The 25,551-nt window shown below is 28.5% G+C and overlaps 2 protein-coding genes across 4 annotated transcripts; both read right to left on the bottom strand.

Annotated features, from left to right (window-relative positions):
- Positions 1-672: 672 nt before the first annotated feature.
- On the bottom strand, positions 673-4,770 carry LOC113846035. Of its 3 annotated transcripts, none has more exons than XM_027473843.1 (6): positions 4,322-4,762; positions 3,644-3,716; positions 3,188-3,523; positions 2,499-2,530; positions 1,433-2,389; positions 673-1,299 (listed from the first exon to the last, which is right to left on the bottom strand). In XM_027473843.1, exons 3-5 carry the CDS (start codon positions 3,516-3,518, stop codon positions 1,445-1,447), a joined length of 1,308 nt encoding a protein of 435 aa, XP_027329644.1. In that variant the 5' UTR covers positions 3,519-3,523; positions 3,644-3,716; positions 4,322-4,762; the 3' UTR covers positions 673-1,299; positions 1,433-1,444. The 3 variants fall into 3 exon arrangements, with proteins under 3 accessions (XP_027329644.1, XP_027329646.1, XP_027329645.1); XM_027473845.1 differs by having other exon boundaries at positions 856-1,299; positions 3,674-3,716; positions 4,322-4,770; XM_027473844.1 differs by lacking the exon at positions 3,644-3,716 and having other exon boundaries at positions 856-1,299; positions 4,322-4,770.
- Positions 4,771-7,260: 2,490 nt separating this feature from the next.
- Positions 7,261-8,472, bottom strand: LOC113847135 (bZIP transcription factor 11-like). The gene has a single exon (XM_027476025.1). The coding sequence runs from the start codon at positions 8,080-8,082 to the stop codon at positions 7,591-7,593; it is 492 nt and encodes a 163-aa protein (XP_027331826.1). The 5' UTR covers positions 8,083-8,472; the 3' UTR covers positions 7,261-7,590.
- Positions 8,473-25,551: the final 17,079 nt, after the last annotated feature.

Raw genomic sequence — 25,551 nt, 5'->3', positions numbered from 1 at the left:
CTATGAAATTTTTTTAAAAATTCCCAAGTTGAATTATTCATGAAACATTTAATATTATTTAGCAAAAGAGAGGTATTGTTGAATACCTCATTGAGTTCAATATTTTCTTTTCTTCCTTCTTTCACCGGCATTTGAACCCAGAACATTGGGTAACTGTATTCGAACAATCACCACAAAGACCACAAATGCCGGTGTACTTTCGATGCACTCTTAATCGTAAAATAGTACAGACCCAAGCTGACCTTTTTTTTGGTCAATAAGCTGACTTTGTTAACGCTACATTGTGCGGCCAATTTGGACCTCCCATTACTAAAAAGGATAACAGTGTAAAAAAAATTATTCTAGAAAAGGTTTTTATAAAAATTAGTTTTTAAAAGAATTGCTTTTTTTCCATTTTATTACACATCAACTAAAAAGTTTTACACAGTTCAAACAAATTATTTTATGATTAATTTTATATTAACATGTTAAAACATTAAATTTATTATATTTAATTAATTATAATATAATTAATCATCTAAATATTTCTTCTCAATTTAAACAAAAACTACCACTTTAACATTTCAAAACATTTTGTGCTAAATATTTATATCACTTTCAATGTAATAAATTTATTTTTTAATAATAAAAACTTGTCAGATGCTTAAAATAAACTCTCTTAACAGTTTACGTCTAAAGCGACTCCTTTAAGACATTTATATATTGATGGTTCATAAGCAAGATTCAATAATTAGTATTTTTTTTTCTATCTAATTTCTTCACTTCGCTTTCTCACCATACCAATAACAACCACAAAAGAAGGAAAGAGAAAAGGTAATGGAGTCACAAGCATTCAGCTGTCAACAACCAAACGAAGGAAAAAGGAGTCGCCAGCTTTCATACTTAACTTCAAAGCATCAGATTGGAGGTAACATTTATCAATTACAACATTCGGTGATCCTGCCTGACAAATGATAATCTTTAGATTCGCCTTGTTCTCTCTCTCAAGGGCATAACTCCTTCCACTTGACTGAACTAACAAAATTATGTCATTTTTATATTCATTGAAAATATAAATACAAGGGGGTAACACATTCTAAGTTTCCGACGTTGGGACTTTTATGTCTGAGTTTAGAAACCTGTCGCTGGTAGCACGTAGCAGTCTGCCACTGTTAGCATAAATATGTGAAGCATCTTCACATGTATGGATACGTTTTTTCTGCCTCCTTGTGCTCGTCATTGCTTTGGCTAAGCACCATTTGCCACGGGAAGTTATATTCATACAATCCATACGGAACCACATCAACCTGACTGGAGTTTCTGGTCAATAAGTGAAAAATAATTAATTTAAAACATTGAAAATTATCAGTAGACTACACAGAAAATATTACATTCTAAATTGATGGTTACTACTAACTACTACTATAATAATTAGAGCGTGGCTGACTCTTACAGCAAAAGGAACTCAATCTTTACGATATCTTGCCCAAAAGCCTTTCTTCCTGGCAGAATCATTCACAGATAGCGATCGGCTCCACTTGGACCCAAGTGAAAAGTGTCGCCTCAAGAAGGGCTTTCCAAATGAGCTCCTCGCACTGGAGCTAGGCTCCATTTTTGAAAAATTTCCTCTCAATTCAGTATCTTTTTGGCGATCAAAAACATCAAAATCACCATCAAGGTAGCTATCAACTACACGGTTTCTGGATATCTTGTGGTTCTTGGCCTTTATCTCTGATTCAGAACGATGACCTTTTCTGGACAACTTTGTCAAGTGCTTATCTCCAATCATACAAATTGGACAAGTTGGATCATACCTATCTGCCTCTGGTGTCATAGCCTCTAAGCACTCTGCATGATATGCATGACCACAGACCAATACAGCAACAACTGAGAGGTCGCCATTGGCAATAAACTTCTGGTTGCTCCATGTTGATCTCTCAGTCAAAAGCTTTGAGCAAGCCCCACAAGATTGTAGATCCATGGAGGGAGAATACGAGAACCTGCTACTGGATCCACTTATCTTGTGACGACCAGAGCCTAAACACTCACTATCAAAAGACCACCTTTCCCTTTGGGATGAGGCCACCAGCTCAGAAAAGGTACGCATTGACCAGCCATCAGATGATCCGCATTGGGATCCAGCTGCCATTTCATTGCTGCAAGTAGAGAGTACAAATGATGGCCTTCCTTCAGAAATTGAGTTGTCTGGTGATTTCAGACCCATAATCCTACTATCAGAAATCTGTCTCAACAGTGGGTGTCCTGGAGATCGATGTGCCCATCTTGTTGGGGTAGAGTTGGGAAGTTGATGATAATTATGATTAGGCAAACGATCTGCTGTAGGTGTTGAGAAAACTGAAGGTATTGAAAATGAAAGATTTGGAATTGAAGATTCTGCTGGATTTTTTACCTAAAGAGAAAAGATAGATTATGTGTGAGCCCAGTACTACAGTAGAAAACCTAAAAATCAGATTATGCACCACAAAGCTCATAGTTCCAATTCAGTTGCTCAAACTAACCACTGTAGAAAAATTGCTTGACATGGACAGATCTGCAACAAGCACGTAGAGGAAGAAGAAAGAAAAATCAATGCCAAACAAAGAAATAGCAACCGAGTGCAAAAATGAGAGCATCAAGAACTGAATGTTAATAGCAACATCTGGGACAATTCAACAAAATAAACCAACTTTGAAAACCTTATACTGGAAGGGAAAATAGTAAAATAAAAGGCAATGAACAAGGCAATATATAAAGACCCTATGCGTGCAAGAATGGAACAATAATCTAAAGAAATATACCCACCAATCATGTCAGAAACTGTTGTCTTGTTATTTACTTAAATATTGAATATCATCATCGTTGAGCCTATTTGTTGTATTCATCTTGTGGCTTAAAAGTAAATGTTGCTGGACTTTCATTTTGGATAATCATACTCAAAGGGCTTCAATGACAAGGTTGACTAAGGGTAACAGAGGAGTATTTCACATGGGATAATAATTACTCCACAATCACACAAAAGGTTCACACAAAAAAGAGACAGGATTTCCACAATTGTAATAGCATCCCCTTATATGAATCCAAAATTAAGAATCTAACCTCTCCAAAAGAAGGGGGTTGACGAGGTCTAAATGTATTAACTAAGACCCATCAAACATTGTGCATATGGAAAAGGACAAAAGAATAACAGAGTTTCAGGTTTAGCATTTACCAGAAGAAGGGGTCATCAGATTTGCAACCAATGTCTCATCAACTGGGGACTTGAGAGAAATGGGAGTTACAGAATTCTCCAGGATGCTTCCCCCATCTGATAAATTACCTCTTTCAGAACTTAATGAACCTTTAAACTCCATGCTTACATTTCTACTGACCACCTGAGATGTGTGACAGGAAGGATTCTCAATTTCACCAGCAACGCGCCCCCGACTATCCCATCGAAAACTCCATGATGGTGAGCATACAACATCTCTATGCAAATTTTGACCTCCAGTTCTGTTAGGGATATTAGAATCCTTTACAGCAACACAACAAGCCGATCCCATGATAACTGTGTACAAACATAATGGTCAATCTAAATTACTGGCACAACACAAAGACTAATTGCTCGGTACTGCATAGACAAATTCAACACTTGCATATAAACTTTAAAAAAAATCCAACAATATACCAGAAAATTGTAACAGAAAACTCAAGCCACCTCAATTTCCAGCGAGGGACAGTAATCCTATTCCTACTTCCTCCTGACAAATAAACAAAAAGGAAAGATGATTAAACCGAGATTTCAAGGCAACAAGTATTCAAAACCTTCCAGAGGCCCAAGCTCTAGACAAAGAAGCACTCTCCAAACTTCAGATTCTGATGCTCTAACAAATCAAATTCAGCGAGCATTCCATCAAAAAGAATTTCTATTAATCGCATACACCTATAATAAATCAAATGCATAAAACCCTTCGAACAACCACCACTGTGATTCACCCGTGAACACAAGTAAAGTATAGCACAAGTAGTCAATCATGTAGAGAACTAGTTCAAGTAAATGATTTCCATATATAGAACACGATACAGCAATTATGAGCCGCACACACAAGCACCGTGATTATTCACAAATCAAGAGCCAACACTGAGAAATAAAAACAGCTAATTTGGTTCCTCCCATTTGAATGACTTCCAAAATCTAAAAATCGCAAAAATAATTAAAAAAAAAAATTACCTCTCACGAACCTCAAAAGCATTTCTAGGGTTTCGAAACATTCTAAAGTCTAGTCGTTGATATAAATATATTATTAATTATCATTAAGCAAACAGCGAAATAGAAGATTAAAGAAGAAACATGCGCGAATCTTACTCCAAAACTAGAAGTTGAGAGAAAAGAGGGAAAATAATTCGGCACTGGTCATCGTCTTGCTGTTTAACACACAAACAGAAAGGGACGGCGCTTTATATAGCAAAACGTCGCGTCTGTTTTACTGTTAAAGCGTCGCGTCGCAGAAACACAAACCGTTATGACGGAGTTAGGGCAGAGAGAGACCTTTGGAAACGGGAATGGTGCCCCTATTTCTATTTCTATTATTTCTATTTCTATCACTGTGACTGCATCTTCTCTTCTCTTTTTTCTTCTGCTTCACTTTTTCCTCTTTCCCCTCTCTGCGTTATTTGCTTTTAAATAATATTATATTTTTTAAAAATGAAAAATGGAGGTTGAATATAGTAATAAGCAGTGGATGAGAATTTCATGCTTTATTTTCCACCACGTGGACCGCACTATAAGGTCACATGGATACAATTTCATTATGATAATAATAATAATAATAATAATAATATTCTCATAAAATTCAGCAACTCTGACCGTGGAGAAACCATTGACTATCCATGATTCCAACAACGGTGGTCAATTTGTGCTATGCTCTCTCCCTACGACTATGACCTTTAATACCATTGCAAACCTACTTCAACTTGATTTTTGTGTGCATCTGTTCAGAAACAAAATGCTTTTAATATGGACCACAACGCTCACCAATGAATGTGACTTTCACATTGTGTTCAATTTAATTTCCTTGCCTCATTTGGGTTACTCCACCTTTTTAATTTTACAAGTCAAATTGCAATTTGCACTTACTATAATGCCTTGGCTTTGATTTTACGATACTTTACGATTAACTGATCATTTATAAATGTTTATCTTAAAGTCGGTTTTGTTACATGCCAGCTTAGAGCACAACAAACACCATTTTCGTTAAACTTGTTAAAAATCCATTTTACTACAAAAATTAATGTATATTTAGAGATTCATAATATGAATTTATATAAAAAAAATTATTAAATTTGATGCATTTTAGACATTTGTTAAAACAATAATATGGTTTATTAAACTACTACGACTTCTTTCGGTACATTATTAATATTATAAATTGCTCTGGCGTTGTGAAACGGATATTCTTCTTTTTGATGCTGGGTTCAACGAATAAAAATGTCAACACCAAAAGTTTTGAACTTCTCTATAATTTCTTCGTGTCTTTAATATTTTTTCATCAAACATTATTATCATTATTACAAAACGTTGAAATAGGGAAAAGCTAAAAATGCAGATGTTTTTCACTTTTCATTTCCAACGAGTTTCAGATACTCTTTAATTTGTTGTTTTATAGTTAACAACTTTTTTCCTTTTGAAAATTTTCAGTTATAATGTACCTCTGCTTATTGCTTTTTCATTATCCTAACTGAAAATGAAATCCGAATTGAGGAACATATAGTATCAAACTGTACACCAAAACCTAGTATGAAATAAAGCTTTTATAGTAAAAGACAGTGTTAGTTCAATATTAAGTTGCTGTTTGTTAGTGTTTTATTTAAACATTTTTAATTAGAATTAAGAAAAAATTAATCGTTACATTGTATAACTTCAAAAAATATTTTCTTAAAAAATATATTAAAAATAACTTTTTTCGTATTTTGAACATCTGCATCAGAATTACAAGAAACAGTAATTATAAAGAACGAGGAATGAATGATAATCCCAAAGATACAGAGCCCAAACTAACCCAAGTTTGTCTTAGTATGATACTAAAAGGCCGATTGCAATTGGGCCCGTCGGCTGCAACAAATTAAATTCCACAAAATTCTTTAAAACACATGTTAAACTTGTTTTTTGGACAAAAAAAAAAAAAAAAACATGTTAAACCTGTTTAAAATGATTGTGTTAAATAATTAGGATAAAGAAACTGCAGTTCTTTCACCATAAATTAATATGATTATACCTTTTCGAGGATTCATGTTTTCCATTGTTTCACCAAAATGCCATTTGGTATTTTAGTTGGAGTAACGGGTCAAACATAGATTGCAACTACAAAATGTAAATTTCAATTAAAGAATTCCGTCCTATAAATATAAACTCATTTGTTTATCTTTAGCCGGAGGAAACGTGTTTGAACTTCACCATGTACAATTTTTATTTATTTTTTATTTAGCGACAGGTACAAATTGTGAGAAAAAATTTAATCTTGACCTTTGCATTTATAAACATCTAATGGTCTCTAACCTTAAAAAAAACCATTTTATTTATAAAAATATTTTGTTGCTATTTAGATGAAGGGATGAGAGTGAAAGAGATGTAGGAGTTTTTCTTTTCTTGGAGTGAATGGTTTGACTTTAGTGATAAAGATGGTGATAATTAAAGAGTTTGCTTATTTTATTTAGTTTTTATTTTTATTTATGTATCTTAAGTGAGTAATGTTGTATCAGCTTTTAAAGATTGTAATTTTCCTTATTCACTCTTGTGTAAATGTCATGCCTGAATAATCTTGTTATCTTTAACTAAAAAATTAAAAAGATCAAGAAAAAACGAGAGAGAATAGTATAATACAAATACAGGAAGTGTGGATAACTTTATTACTATATTTATGTTTCTATAGATACTTTTATTTATATATAATAATTTTATTTAAAGTACCCTTCTTTTGTGTTTATCAAACTAATATATTAAAAATATGTAAAATTTAATTAAATATGAGTAATAATAGATATATTCAAGTAACAATGAAATTACAAGGAAATAAATACTTTTTTTTTTCAGTCTGGGAGAAGCTTTTTTTATTTTAATCTTGCATTTAGCTTTGTTTTTCATCGCTGCTATTTTCATACATGCCAGATTATCATGATATGCATACCTTTTAATTTTATTTCTTTTTTAAAACACAATTTTACAATTTATATTTATATGAACAACGAAAAAAACACCTTTTTGGTAAGAACCAGAACCATCCTTACATTTATAAAAGCACACCCATAACATTCATACATACACTAATAATATAAAAAAGAAAAAAGCAGCAAATGCACTTACACCGACGTCCATTTTTCGAAAACATTGGACAGTGGGACCTAACAGCAGAACGATGCCATGCCACTATATAATATTTCATTTAAGCATTTATTGCAATTTGCAAGTTCTGCCAATCTAATAATATCCTAACAAACATTGCCTCACCCAAGGTACAACAACTCCACTAATGTATTATTTTCCCTTACTCAACACTCAATGATTCTAACATGACGCAATTCCCAACAGAACACTAGTACAATACAAGCTAGCATATGTACTTTTGCCCCTTTTAAGATTCACCACTGAAACATATCTGCAGAGGCCACAATTGGTTGGTTAAGATAGGCCATGTTGATGGGGTTCATGAAATTATTATTATTATTGTTGTTGTTATAATAATTATCAGCATAGCAATCGTTTTGGTAGACCCCTGTAGTTGTTGTGTTGATGAGGTCGATGATATCATTCAGTGATTGAAGACTTTGGCTAAGTTCACCGACCTGGGCCCTCAGAATGCAATTCTCAGCCTCGACCTTAAGATAGTGCTGTGTGGTGACGTTCACCCTTGTGAGTATCTCACTGTTTTGCTTACAAAGCATTTCCACTTCAGCAATGAGATCATCCATGTGCTTCTGCTTTCTCGCCCGAGATCTTCTTGCTGATTCACGATTCGATTGCTTTCTCTTATTCTTTCTTTGATCCATCAGAAGCTGAAAGTGCAAATCCTCCTCAGACCCAGAACTTTGAAATTTCGTGCACATGCTGGAGTTTCCACTGGATGAGGCCATTAAATATTTACACCAAAGACACTCACCTTATATGCTCGAAATTATTTATGTAACTTTGAAATTATAAAAATTAAGACGCAAGACCCCCAGGAAGACTAATATAGATAATTATTAATATTATTATTAGTACTAGTTAATCATATAATAAAAAAGTGAAATGAAGGTAGGAGAATTATGAGAAGACATAGAACCAGTAAAGGAAAACAACAGAGAAAGATTGAACTAAGTGGGTCCTGCGCCTGAGGGAGGAATTGATCATAAACCCGGAACGAAGGATTTCACTGAGGACTGGAGACATGAATGTCAAACATGAACTTGTATATTTAGATATATGTTCGGCATCAAGATTTAAAGGAACAAGTTTTTCTGTTGAAAATTATCATAATAATCATTCAAGAAAGAAAGAAAGAAAAATGATGCATGAATAAGAAATGTTTAATTAGAAGGAGAGAGAAGAGGAAAGGTGATGGGGGGGAGAGGAAGAGAGGAGAAGAGGAAGTAATAATGGGAATTGAAAGAAGATTTATAGGCAGAGAAATGGGGATTGGGGGACAGTGAAAATAAATTAAGAATGGAAAATGGGGTGGGAAAAGCAAATGGCATCGGAATATCCTGTAAAGGTTTTTTGGTGGGGACTGGGAGAGAGCCAGTGGCATCCTTGTTTGCTGCTAAATTATTTATTCCCACTTTTTCCTTTTCTAATTTTAATAAAGTAAGCAGAGGGATGACATGTATATATAAGAGTGAGAGAGAGAGAGAGAGAAAAATAAACGTTAAGGTTGAATAAAAAAATTAAGGATATGTCAATACAAAATAAACTATTTATCATTGACGGATCCACCTGAAAATATAAAATGTATATGTTCAAAATTTAAACAATAAGAAGATTTAACTGATGATGTAATTAAAAAATAAAATAGAAAAAACAATATAAAACAATTATAAAAAATATATATTGAAATATTTATATCATTTTAAATTATTTTTTTTTAAATGTTAAAATATTATTATGTGAGTTTATTTTCAGAACAAGTTAAAGCTAATTTTCCATTAATATTTACCATAAGAATTTGTTTGATCCCACAAAACCCACCAATTCCAGCTGGAGGTGGTGTATTTAGGGTTAGGGGTACTTGAAACTCAAGTTTAAATTATATAAAAAAAAATAAGTTTAACTTATTTATTTAAATTAGTTAAAATTAAAATTTAATTTTGTCTTGATTGAAATATATATATATATATATTTATAATTTGAATATTTTTTTCTTAATTTAATATTTAATAAGTATTTCATGTTAAAAAATAAAATAATAAAAAATTTAATTTTGTCTACACAAAAATGAAGATTCAAAATAAAAATTTTAATTATAAATTAGTATATTTATTTAAAAATATGTTTAATTACTTGTTTAAAATACAACTCTTAAAAATTAAAATTAGATAAATAATATATACACACATAAATTATTCATATGTTATCCATATCAAGTTTGCAAAACTAAAATTTGACTAATTTAAATAATCAAACATAATTTTAAATTCAAACTTATTTATTTAATTAAATAAATAAATTTAGGCAAAAATTTACTAAGTCAAATTCAAATAATTTACAAGTAACTCAATTTATTTACACTCTTACTCAAATTATCATGTGTGGAATAATATTAACAATACCTGTACCTTTTTTATTAGGTGAGTTTGTTAAATACTTATTAAAATATTTTTAGATATTTAACAATAAGTAAACTTAAATAAAAAGAGATGAAACGGAATTAAAAAGTATTGAATTGCTTATATATTCAAATGTAAGAATCGAGTTATGTATTTAACTTATAATTTTATTTCATTTTAAAATTTTCAAATAATTTTGAAATTTTAGAATATAAAATTTTGGGTAAAGTTTTAATTACTAAAAATTGAAGAGAAAGTAAAAATATTTTTAAGATGTCCTCGTCTACATACAATTATTCTTAAGAACAAATTAACGTGTAACACTTTCTAAATGTAAAAGTAGAGGATTATTATAAATGTATAAATAAAAATGCATAATTTAACCATAAATTAGGAATATAAACATGGTTGGTGATGCATCTCTTTTTTAGGCATTAAAATTTATCATAATAAATCTTCTAGTATTTTGTCTCAATCAAGATATATTGATAGAATTCTAAACTGATTCAATATACAATTTTTTAAATCTTTTGTTGCACCCAAAGGGTGAAAAAAAATTTAATGCTCAATGTAGTGAAATGATAGACATGGAAATTTATTATTATTATTTTGTTGTTTGCAACCTTATACATGCTTAAGTTTGTACACATGATATTGCTTTTGTTGTCTATGTATTTGGGAGATAAAAGAGTTTAAAACTCATGTCGAGCATATCCCTAAACCTATAGTTGTTGATCCCTTAACAAAAGGCATAACTTTTAAAGTTTTTGTTGATTAATAACCCTGTGGATGTAATAAAGTCTGTTTGATGTTTTAGATTGGTGGGAGTTTATTCTTATAATTTGCAGTGACTTCATATTTGTAATATTTTAAGATATTAATAATATTTGAGACATTATTGAAATAATAGTTATTGTTGACGCTGTTAATGTCATATATATTTGTTTTATCTAGTTTAATTGTTATAATTATTATTGTATATGCATATATTATGATGGCATATTGTGGAGATATTTTGGATCCAGTCTTAATCTTCTTGTTTTAATAAGATTTATTCAATCTTAGAAAACATCTCAGGCAGAAGCTTGAACCATTTGTTAGGAAAATTGCAATTTGTTCATCCTTTAGCATGTTGTTTTGTTGTGTTTTTCCATTTGTTCATCTTATAATGTATGATATCATTGCTTTATCGAATATGATTTTTTGCATTGTTAAGATGTTTATAGTTTGTGTTGGCTTATTTTGACATTTTGTAGTGGACACATTAATATGGAATACATTGGTGTTTTTTTATTTATGTTGTCCAAATAGGAGAATGTTGGATATTTTATGTGTAGAATGACATAAATTAATTTTTGTTATAACTTTAATTTAATTCTAGATTAATTGGATGCTAAAATATTGAACCATGTTGTTTAGCCCACATTCTAATTAATTATTGTTATTAAACTTATTTGTGATAACTTTATTATTAGTGAATATGATTTTATGGTTATTGGGTTGAGTTATAATGAGTAGGTTTGGTCCATCGTAACCACTTCAGAGTAATTATTATCGATGATATAAGTGAAACAATTGAAAGGGTGATAAGATGAGTTTTTTTTTCTCATTGATCAAAGAAGCACTATAACTAAAAATTTGCAAATTATATATAGATTTATAAATAAATTTTTGAAAGGTTACCAATAAATTTTTTTATTACAGACGAATTTATATATGGGCTAAACTTGTCTATAATTTTCTTGTCGATAAATCAATATAGACAAAATTTTAAATTTGTAAATAGAAAAATTCATATGAAATGTTACAAATGAATTTATAGACAAGTTTTTTTTCTTTGTAATTAACAAATCAATTAAAGATGAATTTTTTGGTCGGTAATGTTATAGACAAAAAATCTGTCTATAACATTTAATTTATTTTTTTAATTGTATAATTATTTCTTGTTGTTCTTAATTATCACAATAATTTATAAATATTAAAAAACTGTAAAATCAAAATTTAAAATTCAAAAATTTTAAAAATATTAAATTAAAATGGCATTACAATTCAAGAAGTAAATATCTAAAGTAATAATGTGAAAAATAAAATAATATTTATCAGGAGTACTTAGTGTACTTAAATGCAGACCATGTCCTCTACCTCCTCAGGCACAAGAGAATGACATCCCCAATGATAGATGAAAGGAACATCAAGTTTATAAAGTACCCCCTCCATGTCATAAAGGCGGCCTTTATAAAGCTCATCCACCGTCTCTGACCACATAGTATTCTCATCAATGGACTCTAGGTTCTTAGTAGATGCAGCCTCTAGCCTTTGAACATAGTCATTCTACAATTGAGGACATATAATTATATATCAACCTTGAGAAATATTTTTTAATATCTTTAATTAAAAAAATATAATGTCAGTAACTATACTTACATATGTAGCTTGAGATTGTGCATCAATCAACTAAGTTTTATCTCTCTTACAAGTGTGTATCTCGTTGAACACCTGTCTATGTGAAGGTGCTCTCTTTAGCGACTTCTCCTATAATTCCAATTAATAAACATCTCAAATTTAATTGATAAATTGAATATCATAAAATTTAAAGTAAAAATAGAAATCACTAATCATGTTGGCCTTAGTGCTAGCGAAAGTAATAGAGCCACCAGTCTGATCCTTTTATTGGATGTCTTGTTTGTCTTACTGTATGGAGAGATTTTGAAACAAATTTGTACACCAATACTCTTGTAAGATATGAAGAAAGTGTTGTGTTATCTAATCTGCAGATGATAAATCCTGATAGACTTTAATGTACATTTGTCTTAATCACTTTGTAGTGCATCTTCTAGACCTTGAAAATCATCTTTTTATCCCAAGAGGAATGAAAATATTTCTCTACATAAATAGAAATTAATTAAGTAAAAGAATTAGAGATCTAATTAGACTTAAATAAATTAATGACTTTTTTAAACTTTCAATCTTTGAACCATTCCACTTTTGTATCATTAGGCACTTTAGCAAAATTGGTATAAGGCACATCATACATATTTTTAATGGTATCCGTTACCTATGGATACAAACTGAACACACAATAAAATAACACAATTATAATAACATTCATAATAAATAAAATTTTGTGCGATATTTTGCGCAATATGAAAGGTGGCTTGATGATAAAGAATTATTGGTTACCCAATTACATGTTATCTTGAATTGTAATTGGATTAAACCATTTATTGAGTAAGTATTTAATATTATATGTATATCTATGTATTATTATTACACTAACAATGATTATATCTAATCTAACTAAATCTATGACTAATAGTATATATGTTCAAACCTTGAGCGATGAGTATGGAAACCTTAATAATTATATTATTGACAAACAAATAGAAGCTGATTTTTCATGGTGGTTTCAAGAATATGTAAGTTTTATTTGAAATTTATTGACATAATTATTTTTTTATTAGATTGGTCATATAAATATGTATATTTTCATTATGCTAGGTAAATAGTAATTGTCAAGTTAAGTTAAAAATTCTTACTTATATGACTTAGCAAAAGGACTTATAAGGGCAGCAAAGTCATGACTTATTTATTTTGTTAATGGTTACAAATTTACTCATTGTGACATTTATGACACTATTGACTTCATTTTTAGTAATGCAGCTGTTGTGCTCCAAAACTGTAACATCTTTATAAGAAATCTCCAAACAAAGTAAACACAATCATTGTCCTAGATTTCTTGGTTTTTGCATTAAGTATGGTTCTTGTATTGTTTATCAAGCACGTTCCCATTGAATCAGAATAATTACTATTACCAAGACTTACATATAGATGATAAATTGCCTTGTTATTCTTGTCAGGATTTGTATAAACCATGCAACCACATCACAACTCCTTATTGATTTACAAAATTTTTCTATAAATTTATTTGCAAAATTAGTTGTATAAAGTTTTTTTTTTTTGTAAATTTTTCTATAATTTTTTCTTAGGAAAATTTTCATTAATAAATTTGTAAGAAATTTACTTATGGAATTTATTGCAAATTTCTTAAAAAAATAAAAATACTTGCAAAATTTCTCAAGATTTTTTTATAATTTTTTATGAAAAATTTATATGCATATTTTTTTTGCAAATTTTATTAGAATTTATCTACAGATTTATTTGTATATTTTTTTAGAGATTCTATTGTAAATTAATTTTGCAAGAAATCATATGCAAATTTATTCCTATTAAAATTTGTAGAGAATTACCTTTAGATTTTATTTTTTGCAGAAATAATTACCCACAAGAATTTTTCCTGTGACAACAAATTTGCAACAAAATTTGCATGAAATAAGTTTTTCTGCAAATTTTTCATAAATTTTTTGCAAAAAAATCCTAAAATTCTAGTAGTGTTTTCTACAACTTCAAAGTTAATAATAAAAGTTCAAAAGCAAGAAGTTATGGTAATAGGGATTGTTAAAAAAAATGGAAATTTCATAGGTTTGTTAATATCAAATATTGTGGATCCAAATTAATACATACTAATTTTTTAAGAGAAAAAATTTTAATTTATTAAAATAAGAAACTTACAATGTAATTTAAACATTATAAAAAGTATCAGTTATCCCAACATTTTTATGTAACTTGTCTTGTATTATTATATTATTGAGTGTTTACAATCTTTTTGTAATGCTAAAATATAAGATAACAATAGTTTATATAACACTACGTCAGAAAGGAGATGTGAGAGCGATTCTATTTTAAATTAGAGAGCGTTTAGAATTATACTAAAAATCTCGTGCTATCTAATGTATCGTATTTAAAAGAGGAAGATGAAAAAAGCATAGAAGATGAAGAGAACTTGTTGACGTGAAAAAGACGAAAAGAACCTACAGAAGTAAAAGAGACCAACTTTGTTAGCAAGACAAAGAGCTAAAAGATTTATTAGTTGAACGTGCTTTATTTATAAAAGTTAAAGACTTTAGAGAACAATTCTTTATTAAGCGCTTTCTAAGAATGACTTTAGAGAGTATTTAATAGAGAACTGCTCTCTTACAAGTATAGTTGAGCGTGCTTTATTTATAAAAGTTAAAGGCTTTGGAGACCTATTCTTTATTAACCGCTCTTTAAAAGTAACTTTAAAGAGTGGTTAATAGAGAATTGCGGTTAATAGAGAACTGCTCTCAGAAGTATAGATTTGAGAGTGATTAACATAAGGTTTTTAAATATATTGTTACAAAGTAGTTTTTACTATCCGCTATCTAAGTTAGTGCTCTAAAAACTCATTTTTGGTGTAATGTAATCAATGCAAAATACATTCAGTCATATACATAAATTCAAAATCCTTTGTTCTTAAATGGAAAATATTTGGTATAAATCATTAAAATGAAAATTTTAAAGTATTTTTTTTATATTTAGAATATATTTTTAAAACATGTATATAAAAAATAAACGATAAAAATAATAACATATAATATTAATTTATATACAATATACTTTTTAATAGTTTAAATAAAAAATTATTCGTAATGTAACTAAAACTTCTAATTTGTGAAATTTTAATGATCTTGTATAAACAACTTAAACCAAATAAAAAATTTTCTTTAATTAAACGTGTCTCCAAATTTGCTGATTTTATTGAGAAAAAAAAATCAACCAAACAGTTTTAATAAAGTGCATAAGCTAGCAAATGGATATGGAAATAGCAAAACATAGCTCATTGGCAAGTTGACACGATCCTCGCTTCTTGACAAGACCCCTCACTCTCTATATTGGAAATTGTATTACTAAAATATATAAAATATATAATGATTATTTTATATATTTAGAGGGCAAGTAGTTTTAGGAAGCATATGTAGATAAGATTAAAAAATAAATAAAATAGAAATAATGATATATAATAATTATACGTAGCATTAATTTAAGTAATTTAAATTATGAAATTCTTCTAAAGTTACTTAATATCATCTAAATCTACTATAAATGGCTTGAATTTATCTTTAGGTGGTGTGTTGTGTTATTCTAGAATTTTTTTATGAATATTGTACTTTAAAAATTTATATTAATAAAAAAGAGTCACATGGTACAAATGAAATTTTTTTATAATATATAATTTATTTAAAATTATACTATTTACTACCTGATCCTATTATTATTATTATATAATGCATATTAAATTTTTTATTTTATTTTTTATAAAATTTTAATTTCAAATAAAATATAATTTCTTTTTATTATAAATAAAAAAATGATATATTAATTTAATAATTAAATATTCATAATAATAAATATAATATTATTATTTTATTTTTAAATTTTAATTACGTGTTAATCATATTCGAAGACTTAAATACTCTTTAATTTATTTAAATGTAATAAATATAATAATTTATTATTTAAATACATGTTTAAATATTAGTACCTTAAAATTTTTTTATGAGTACCATTGAATTAACTTTTTCTTTTTCTTCACTTCCAACAACTACAAACAATCCTACACCATTATCAAAAATAAATTAATGGAATGTGATTAGCATGTTAATTAATTATTTGGCATATCATATACTTATAAAATGGTCATGTGGTGTTGCATCTTTATTCTCGGCTGATGACTTTTGGAGAGACGTTTCAGAGCATCAAATATATACGCTAGTTATATAATATGTTCACTTGCTAAAGATCCCCTATGTAGAGGTTCAGTCAGGTTGCATTACATATTTTGTCAAATTTTTTTTTTTCATTATATATATATATATATATACAGTGCTTGCATATCTAATAACCAGCCATATATATCTTAGATAGCTTGTTGTTCGACCATAACATTACTTAGCGGATGATATGGAAGCATCGATTCCAATTTCAACGAAAGCACTTCGATTCCTTAACGCACGCAGAACTCCATGTCTTCTTTTGCATGTGAGTGCTTGTTCGGATAAGCATCAAAAGTTTTCAAATTAAGTTGAAGACTTCTTGAAATATGTATTTATATTTGAATCAACAGGTAACTTTTTGTGTTGAGAAACAAAAATACGTTGAATAGGATAAAGTTTACATTATAAATCACATCGTTTTAGTTTATTTTTAAAATAAAATAAATTTTACAAAATTAAGTTAATTTAAAGTCAACTTTTCCAGATGCTTGTGCAAACTCACCCTAGGTTTATTTTGATATACCATTATAATAAGAAATGAAGGCTAAAAAGGAGTTGGTATCGATTTTTAGGAGTGGGGTTGCGATATACATATGAAGGTTCACCTCAATTATTGTTGATAAAGTGTAAAGTTCTGAATTAGTGTTTTTGATATTTTGATATATAGTTGATAGAAACCTGACATAAGAAGTGGAAGATTTGAATCCTGAAATTAAAGTAGAGTTCCATTTGTAAGCAAGTTGGTGAAAAGCTGCTAAATTGAGTGCGAGAGTGTGAGGAGAGAGCGAGAGCACATGTACAAAGGCCAAGCCTAACAGTATAGAATCCGATAGTGTCCGTTTCACACCCTAGGTTGCTATTCCACGCTAAAAAGTTTATGTCAACTCAATTTCTTTTTGCACTTTTTTTTACGCGCATTATTAGATAATTTACTTGATAAGAATAATCAAACTAATTATTAAATTAATTATATATTATTACATAAAAATAATATAAAAATATTTTTCATTTTTTCAATTCATAGACCTTGCAAAGCACATATTGTTCTCCTCTAATTAAACATGTTAAGTACTTACGGTTATATTATGATATTTCTTTGAATGCAAAATCTATTTTGCTCCTCAAAGTCGACTCAACAAACATGGGAACCTACAGCTAGATTTTAAAATGAGATTTTTTTAATAATGAAAGAAATTAAATTAAATTCAAATATTTAATATAATTAATATTTTTAACAACAACAACAACAATAATGATAATAATATTTAATTTGAAAAAACATTATTAAACTTTCATAACGAAGTTCTTGTAACATTTCTTTGTTTATATGATGATATAGCCAATTTAGTTCATCTTTGTTGGGTTATTATTGTTCCTAAATAAGATTTTTTTATTAATTTTGGTTTTTCAAAAATATTTTCACACCTGAATTATTAAGATTATTACATAACCATTATATGTATTTGTAAAAGGATTAAGTTTTAAGATTTTGTTTAATTAAGTCTGTTAATTGCAACAATATTTTTCATTTTAGAATTTGTAAAACCAAATCTTATCTTATAAATTATAAATAACACCTTGATTAAATTTTTAAGGTCTTGTTTGGATGGTTCAACTTCAGTCTTGAGCCGCCCTTGTTAGAAGTTTAAAACATCGAATCGAATCGAATCGACCTTTAAGCGAAAGTTTCTATCGTCTCATATATATCACTTTTTCTTCTCTTGGAACAACACCGTATTTTATGGGACAAAGTTTAGGTATAATTTTTAAAATATTGTTAATACTGTTTATTAAGTTAAGTTTAAATTTTATCCTGATATATTATGATGATATTAAATATAAATATTTTATTAAAGTAAAATTTTAATTATAAATAACACTATATAACCAAAAAAATAATATGTAAATTTATCTTGTTTTATGCTCCATCTCTTGAAAATAATATTATTTAAAACAATTTTATTAATTATTATCTTTAGTAAAACAGTTAAGTAATTAATGAATAATTTGTTTATAAAAATATAACAAGAATATATAGTGATATTTAAGAATAAATTAATAATATTAAATGTTATATTTTTTAATAAAAAATAATTGGTCGATGATTTTGATATAAGAAATATTTTAATATTTTTAAAAAGTAAAAAAAATAATTTTTTATAGTTAATAAAATCGAATAAAATATTTATTCAACTAAGTCATGAGAATGCTAATTTAGGAATAAATAAAAATATTTTTATTTTTATAATTAAGAATAAAACTCTTTCATAATAAGTGGTTATAAAGTTTCAAAACTTTTTATAGCAATTAGCCATAAATAAATTATTCATTGGAAATATGAATAATACTTAAACATATTCATAATAATCTCATCCTAGAGAAAGTAATTTAATTACATATAAAAGATAAAAACAGTCATCAACAACGGTATTTAAAAATATATATAAAAAAATAAGGATTTGTTCAGTTTTAAAAAATAATTTTTATATAATTATTTTGTTTCATATTCTTAAAAGTAATAATTTTATTAACCAATATTCCAAAATATTAGACAAAGAATAAAATTAAAAAAATTTATTAAAAATTTTAAAAAATTAATAGCATTTTTAACCCAAAAAAATCACTCTTTAATTCTCTAAATAGTATTCTTAATTACTAAGAGTATATTTGGTAGTCAAGATAGAATTAAGATAGATAAGATAAGAGGATTGAACAAGAGTAAGATAAAATAAGAACATAATAAGCTTTTATTATATTTAAATATCTAATATTTAATGTAAATTTAATACAAAGAAAGATATGATATAAATACATAGAAAATAATAAAATTAAATTTTTATCTATATTTATTAAATTAAATTTTAATTTTTATGTTATTTTTTTAGTTTATAGAAAATATATAAATAATTTAAAATATTTTAAAATTTTAAAAATATATAAAATAATTTAATACATTTTAAAAATATATAAAAATAAAGAGGAGAAAGATGAGAGAGAGATAGTAAAATAAATTAAAAGTATTTTAGAAAAGATAATTGTTATCCTTTCTTTCTTCTATAATTACATTCATCCAAGAAAGGATAGGTGGCAAGATAAATTAATCTTGTCTTTATAACAACTTAACAAATACTTAATTAAAAACAAATATGATAGTTATCTTATTTTAGTTACCTTCTATCTTCGCTACCAAAAGGATCCTAAAAATAACTTTAATTTTTTTACCATAATTTTATACACACATCTTATCTTTCTCTTTTTTTACCTATTACTTTTTCTCTCGACTTCTCTAATTTTATATAACTTTTTAATGATATAAAATAAATTAATAATAAATATTTATTTATAATTCTTGTGAGAACAAAATATAAAAAGTTTTCTTAAATTTTTAAATTAATTACATAAATGATAAGTGACTGTTCTCTTGCCTCAATATATGAGTAATATAGTCAAGTCATGAATTGTTCCCTTGACCTAACTTCTGAAATAAAAGATTGGTTCCTTAAAAGGGAAATTGTGACGACGTTTTCATGCACAGACTGTTTTTTTTCCACAATTAAAGATTTCCATTTGGCTAAGTTTCTTTCAGAGATAAGTGAAATTAAATAATCCCACGGGAAACATTATGGCAAAAATGATTATTTTATATGTCAAGGAGTGCAAAACAGAAAGTAACAGCTGTGACGGTGATGTGATGAAAAAAAAATGAAAAATTAAATGAGTATAAAATTTGATATTAAAAACCTAAAATCGTTATTATTGCTTTGATATGCACGTAGCCATCAAGATGAAAGAGCTTTCCTGGTGTAGTTTGGCCCCAGACAACAACACAAAGTTTGACCATTGCCATGAAGAAAAGTGACTAGCTCAGCTAGGATCATATTCTGGTGCCAAAGGAATATACTGGAAGTGGTTCTCATTTAAATTCACTATGAACTTAATCAAATCACTGGAAATTGGAATATCTTATCATCCCCACTATATACTTTATTTTCTTACTTCCATTGGCCCAATTCATTAACCTTTTTATGGAAGTAATTTAACATTTGCTACGTACATTAAAATATGTTTCCATTGTATAGGATAGCTCCGTTTGAACCGAACACCTTTAATCATATCAGATACAGCATCCAATTATTATAGCAATAATAAGAAAGAATGTTTCTTTTTTGCGTGTAAAAATTTAATATATTGATTTGAGACACCAACCAAAAAAAGTTGGAAGAATTTTCTCGAAACGACGAGAGAAAAATAATTAAAATTACGTCCATTTTCAATCAAAACATTGCTCGCAGTCCAATAATTGCAACCATCTCTTTATGTTTCTTTCTACACCAACGAGCTCTTCGATGAAAAACATTTGGAGAGAAAAAGGAGACACGTTGTGGAAAAGGGATTGGTGGTCGGTTTGTTGGGCCCATGGAGTGTATTTCCACTTCCAACGAAGGGGTCCCAAATCTACTTTTAGTATTGTTACATCATTCACCAAGAAGTCTCATGTTTGCTTTCATTTTTAGGTTGTACGGAAGTTACATTAAAACCATTTAGAAATATATACCATCAAATAAAGACTATAGGACTTCAAAATTTGATCACTGTGACAAGAATAACCCATCATCCAACCAACTTAAAGTTCCAAAAAGAATTGAAACACTTGTAGCATGGTGTTGAATAATGATAAAATTATCATTCATTGTTCAATGCTCATAGATCATATATGGTTAGCTTACTTCTTTATCAAGTGCACCTGCTTTGACAGATAAGTAGTTGATATACGTAACGACCAAATTTCAGTTTACACAACATGCATCCATGTGCTCTTGCGGTCTGCATAGCAAAAGTGCCATTCACATATGGCCTTAGCTCCTTTATCATCTTTTTTAAGGCTCCGTACCAGCTCTGTGCCTTTCATTCCTACCCCCATTGCAAAAGGGTACCTTGCATTACATTGGTGTTTCCTTTTTACTTTTTCCTTCTTTGAACCCACCTAGTTAAGCTGAATAATTCACTGTTAATGTAAAACTAAAAAGAAAAAGGAGATTTTGAAGTGTTGTTTGAGTCACTGTTTATAAACTTAAGTTTATAAAATTGGTTTTCCTTAAGAGAGTTAAAGTAATTTTTTTTTTAAAAAAAAAAAGTTTGTAATAACTAGTTCACTGAATTTAAGTTATAATTTGTAATACTGATTTTAATGTAAGTTTAGAAGAAAAAAAAATCAATTATATTATAAAATTATCAAATATGCTGATGAATTTTAAATTACATTTACATCATCAAATGTGAGTTTATGAATTTTTAACCCCATTCGAAAATGTACTAGATCTCATCTCACGTGCAAGGAACTTGGCCCATGGACAGTGCTGTCATTTCAATGTTCATGCTGTTTAATTTATGTACTTGGCATACAAAATATTTCGGTTTTGGTTCCCTTCGTTTCCTTAATCACGAAGGCAAATTAATTAGCCCATGTGATAAATGATTAGTAAAGATATATACCTTTGTGGGGCTTAATGTTTCCCGATAGTGGAATTGGAATAGGAAATGCATGGTTCTTTGATTTTATGTTATTGTGCATTTCTTAATCCACTAGGTAATTTGAATAACTGCTCCTTCCTTATTTTCATTTCATGTTGATTCCTCCTAGCTCCATCCATCTGTTCATTGACCAAATTTTCTACAAACTCTCAAATTTTCCAACTTTTATCAACCAAATTTGATCTCATTATTAGTAGAGGTTTGCTGTATAAATTATATAACTTCATGAACTAAGTTAAAGCATCATTTTAAAAAAACTAAATCCACTACAAATTAAATTTTTTATATACAACATACTGAAGCTATATATTAAACTTTTACGTCGAATAAAGAATAGTGATTGAAAATATGTGGAGGCATATGCGTGTATTCCCCGGTTGCACGGAATCTATGAATCAAAGGAAATCGGAAACCATGGAAAAAGCTAAATCAAACAAAGGTAGTCCAAATCTGGCAGCTGAATGGCATGTCTGGATCGAAGGAAGGGAGAAGATGCAAAGAAAAAGTCATAAAAATTATACTAATACTGAAAGAAAAAATAGCTTCAACAAAATGACAAAAGAGACACAGCCAGTCAGCTAACTTTCCACTTTTGTTGTTTGTTGACTAATAAATAAGCACATAGCTTTTTCATCTTTTTCAGGGCTTGAATTATACGAACCTTTGTAAATATCTCATATGTGACTCACTCCTATTCTTATGGCATGATGGCATCCATGTAAGGAGCAGGCTGTTAAAGGTAAAAAGTATGACCCAAAAACTTTCATATTAATTAAAAATATAAAAATGAATAACATATAAATAATACACACACACCCCCCTTAAGTCTTAATATTTTAGATTATTTAATTTACGTATGTAATTTGCTCATAACTTCAAGATCTTTTTGCTATTTTAGTCTCCTCACATGTCTTAATGGACACAAGAAGGAGGGAATAAAATACATCCTCACAAAATTCTGTACAGTGTAAGAGATTTGTTTTATAGTAATGGTTGCTATTCTAAAAAAATGGCAGTAAAAAATACGTATACCAATTAGGAGGAAAGAATCCATGGGAGCACCCGACACGGTTCAAGGGATTTTGGAACCATGCACAGTAGCTGTCCTAGGCAAAGGCACAGAACATTACAAATTAATCTGACCCCGCAGCATTGAACCTCTAGTTCTTCAACATTCTTAATGATGACCCTTCACAAGTAGTATATGTCATATCATCAATTTTTGCATAGAAAAATCGTTTTGGTTGTGCTGCCTATGGGGGTAGAAGTGAGTGTTTGGTTGTGGGAAGGTGCCAATATTTTGACAAATCGAACGTGTTTTATGAGAATTAACTACGCAATCTACGAGGAAATCAAAGACAAATAGTCAACAATACCAATTGATTGCACGAAACCATCCACTAAAAGTCAAACTGTATCAGCACACCCTTGATTTCAGCCAAATTAATTTCTAACTTTTCAAGTTTTTAAAAAAGTTTCGGTTTCTAATAAAATGTTCCACATATGTATTTGGTAAGGGATTCCAAGCACCCGTCTTCATAATAACGAAAAATCATAATTCACATATGTCTCCTCAAGATGGGGTAGTTTCTCCCAATGTTTCTTGAAAAGTCAAAGCTCTTTTTTCAATAAATAAATATGATTTTTCTTTAAAGGACAATTTTCTCAACGAATATTATATAATTTAATTTGATGGTGTTAAAAGAAAATGTTGAGAAGAACCCAAACAGAAAATGTTTTGGGTCAACCACCCAAACTGAAATTATATGCATGCGTGAGGAATTTAAATTGAAAGCCTCTTTTTGGTCAACAAATTGAAAGCGTTTAAAAAATATCGATAGGCCCATTCGAGGGGTTAGCCCAAAATACAAAGAATTGAGCCAAAGTGGGCCTGTCTCCGATATATGGACCAGGCAAAAGGGCCTGTCACGCCCATGCGTCCGCAGCAACAGTGACAGTCACGACTTGAAAACGTTTGGTTGAGTTTTTAAAAAAAATATTTTTTAAGTAAATATATGTTAAAAATAAATAATCAATTTTTAGATGAATTTAATAATTTATATTTTCATATTGAAAATAAAAATAAAAAATTATATGAATAATAATAATAATAATTTTTTATTTATTAAATTTGTATCAGTCTAATACTATTTTTAATTTTTGATTAATTGTGCCAACTGCCAATACAAACTTACAAATATTGCTCCATTGTATATCCTTTTAGAGCTTTGCCAAATTATACGAAAAGGAGTCTTGCAAATTTTGGACCGACAAACGTGCTGCTTGTACGTGATTGGTCAAATAATTAATTAGAAAAAGAAAAAAATGTTAATTTAATGGAAATTATGATAGTCTCAGTAATTCAGTTTTTGCGCAGGAACGAATTCATAGTGTTGAGGTTATTCCTTTTATTGATCAACTTTATTTGTTTATTTTATGTATTAAAAAATAAAAGATAGTTTTAGAAATTAGACTGAACCAATTAATTAATTGGACTAAAACCCGTGAGGTCGTTGGTATATTTAAAAAATATATAATTTAAAATTTTAAAATAAGTAAAGACTTAATTATATATAAAATACTTATACATTTCTATTGTTTAATCATTTATCATAACTTTATCAATCTATTTGTTAAATCGAATAAATACAAATTTTCCTTCATTTTCTGCTGTACCCTTGCAGTTGGCATTTTTACATTATTCATTTTAGGAAATTTTGTAGATACCTTTTTGTACCATTTTAGAGCTTAGTCATTTTCAGCCATGTCCCTGATCACTACATTTTCTTGTGGATATATCTAGCCATACTAATGTCTAACATCCATGCACTATGAGTTATACGTTTTCTTTGATCCCATTGTGGTCTCCACATATATATATCTCAATCATATTTAATGAATTAAAATTAATTTTTTATTCAACTTAAAATTAAAGATGCACTTAATTTCCTTTATCCACAGCACGCGAACAAATGAATGCGGGTTATAGCTATTACTGAACTAGTTTGGGCAAGCTGGGGTGGAGGTGGGGAGGATAATTTTTGTTAATGTGATTAAGAAAAAAGTGTTACATTATTAAACTCTAGGTGATCATTTAGTTTTTCTTACGTATGTTATTTTCCAAGTCGTATGCTACAGTGTTTTTTCCCCTTTGTACTCTTACAAATGCTACTTCCAAATTGGTATGCATTTTGATATGAATGTATTGATAGACTCGTGGACTTACAGGCCAGTTATAATGCATGATACTTCAAAATTTACGAATAACGTGTATCGGACTTTTATATAATTGCTTCCATATAAAAACACTGAAATCTTGGGGGGAAAAAAAGAATATAGCTTAAAAGATAAAGTTAATTTAGAATTACAGTGGAAATTATAATAAAAATTAGAGAAATTTTTAGTGCCACAATATTTAATCTTTTTTTATAAAGTTAAAATAATTGTCTCATAAATTATTTTTTTTAAATAAGTACATAAACAATAAACTTTAAAGTTTAAAAAAGATTTTTTAACCAATATGACGTGAAACCATTGAGACCATTGAAAAATGAAGACGATTAAAGAAAATGTTGTGAGGACCGCAAAGAAATTGATCTCTCAACATTTCAAAGAAAAAAGTCAAAAGCATTGA

The sequence above is a fragment of the Abrus precatorius genome, unplaced genomic scaffold, assembly GCF_003935025.1.
Source record: "Abrus precatorius isolate BTA unplaced genomic scaffold, Abrus_2018 Scaffold8, whole genome shotgun sequence".
NCBI lineage: Eukaryota > Viridiplantae > Streptophyta > Magnoliopsida > Fabales > Fabaceae > Abrus > Abrus precatorius.
This window is presented reverse-complemented; position numbering and strand designations above follow the sequence as displayed.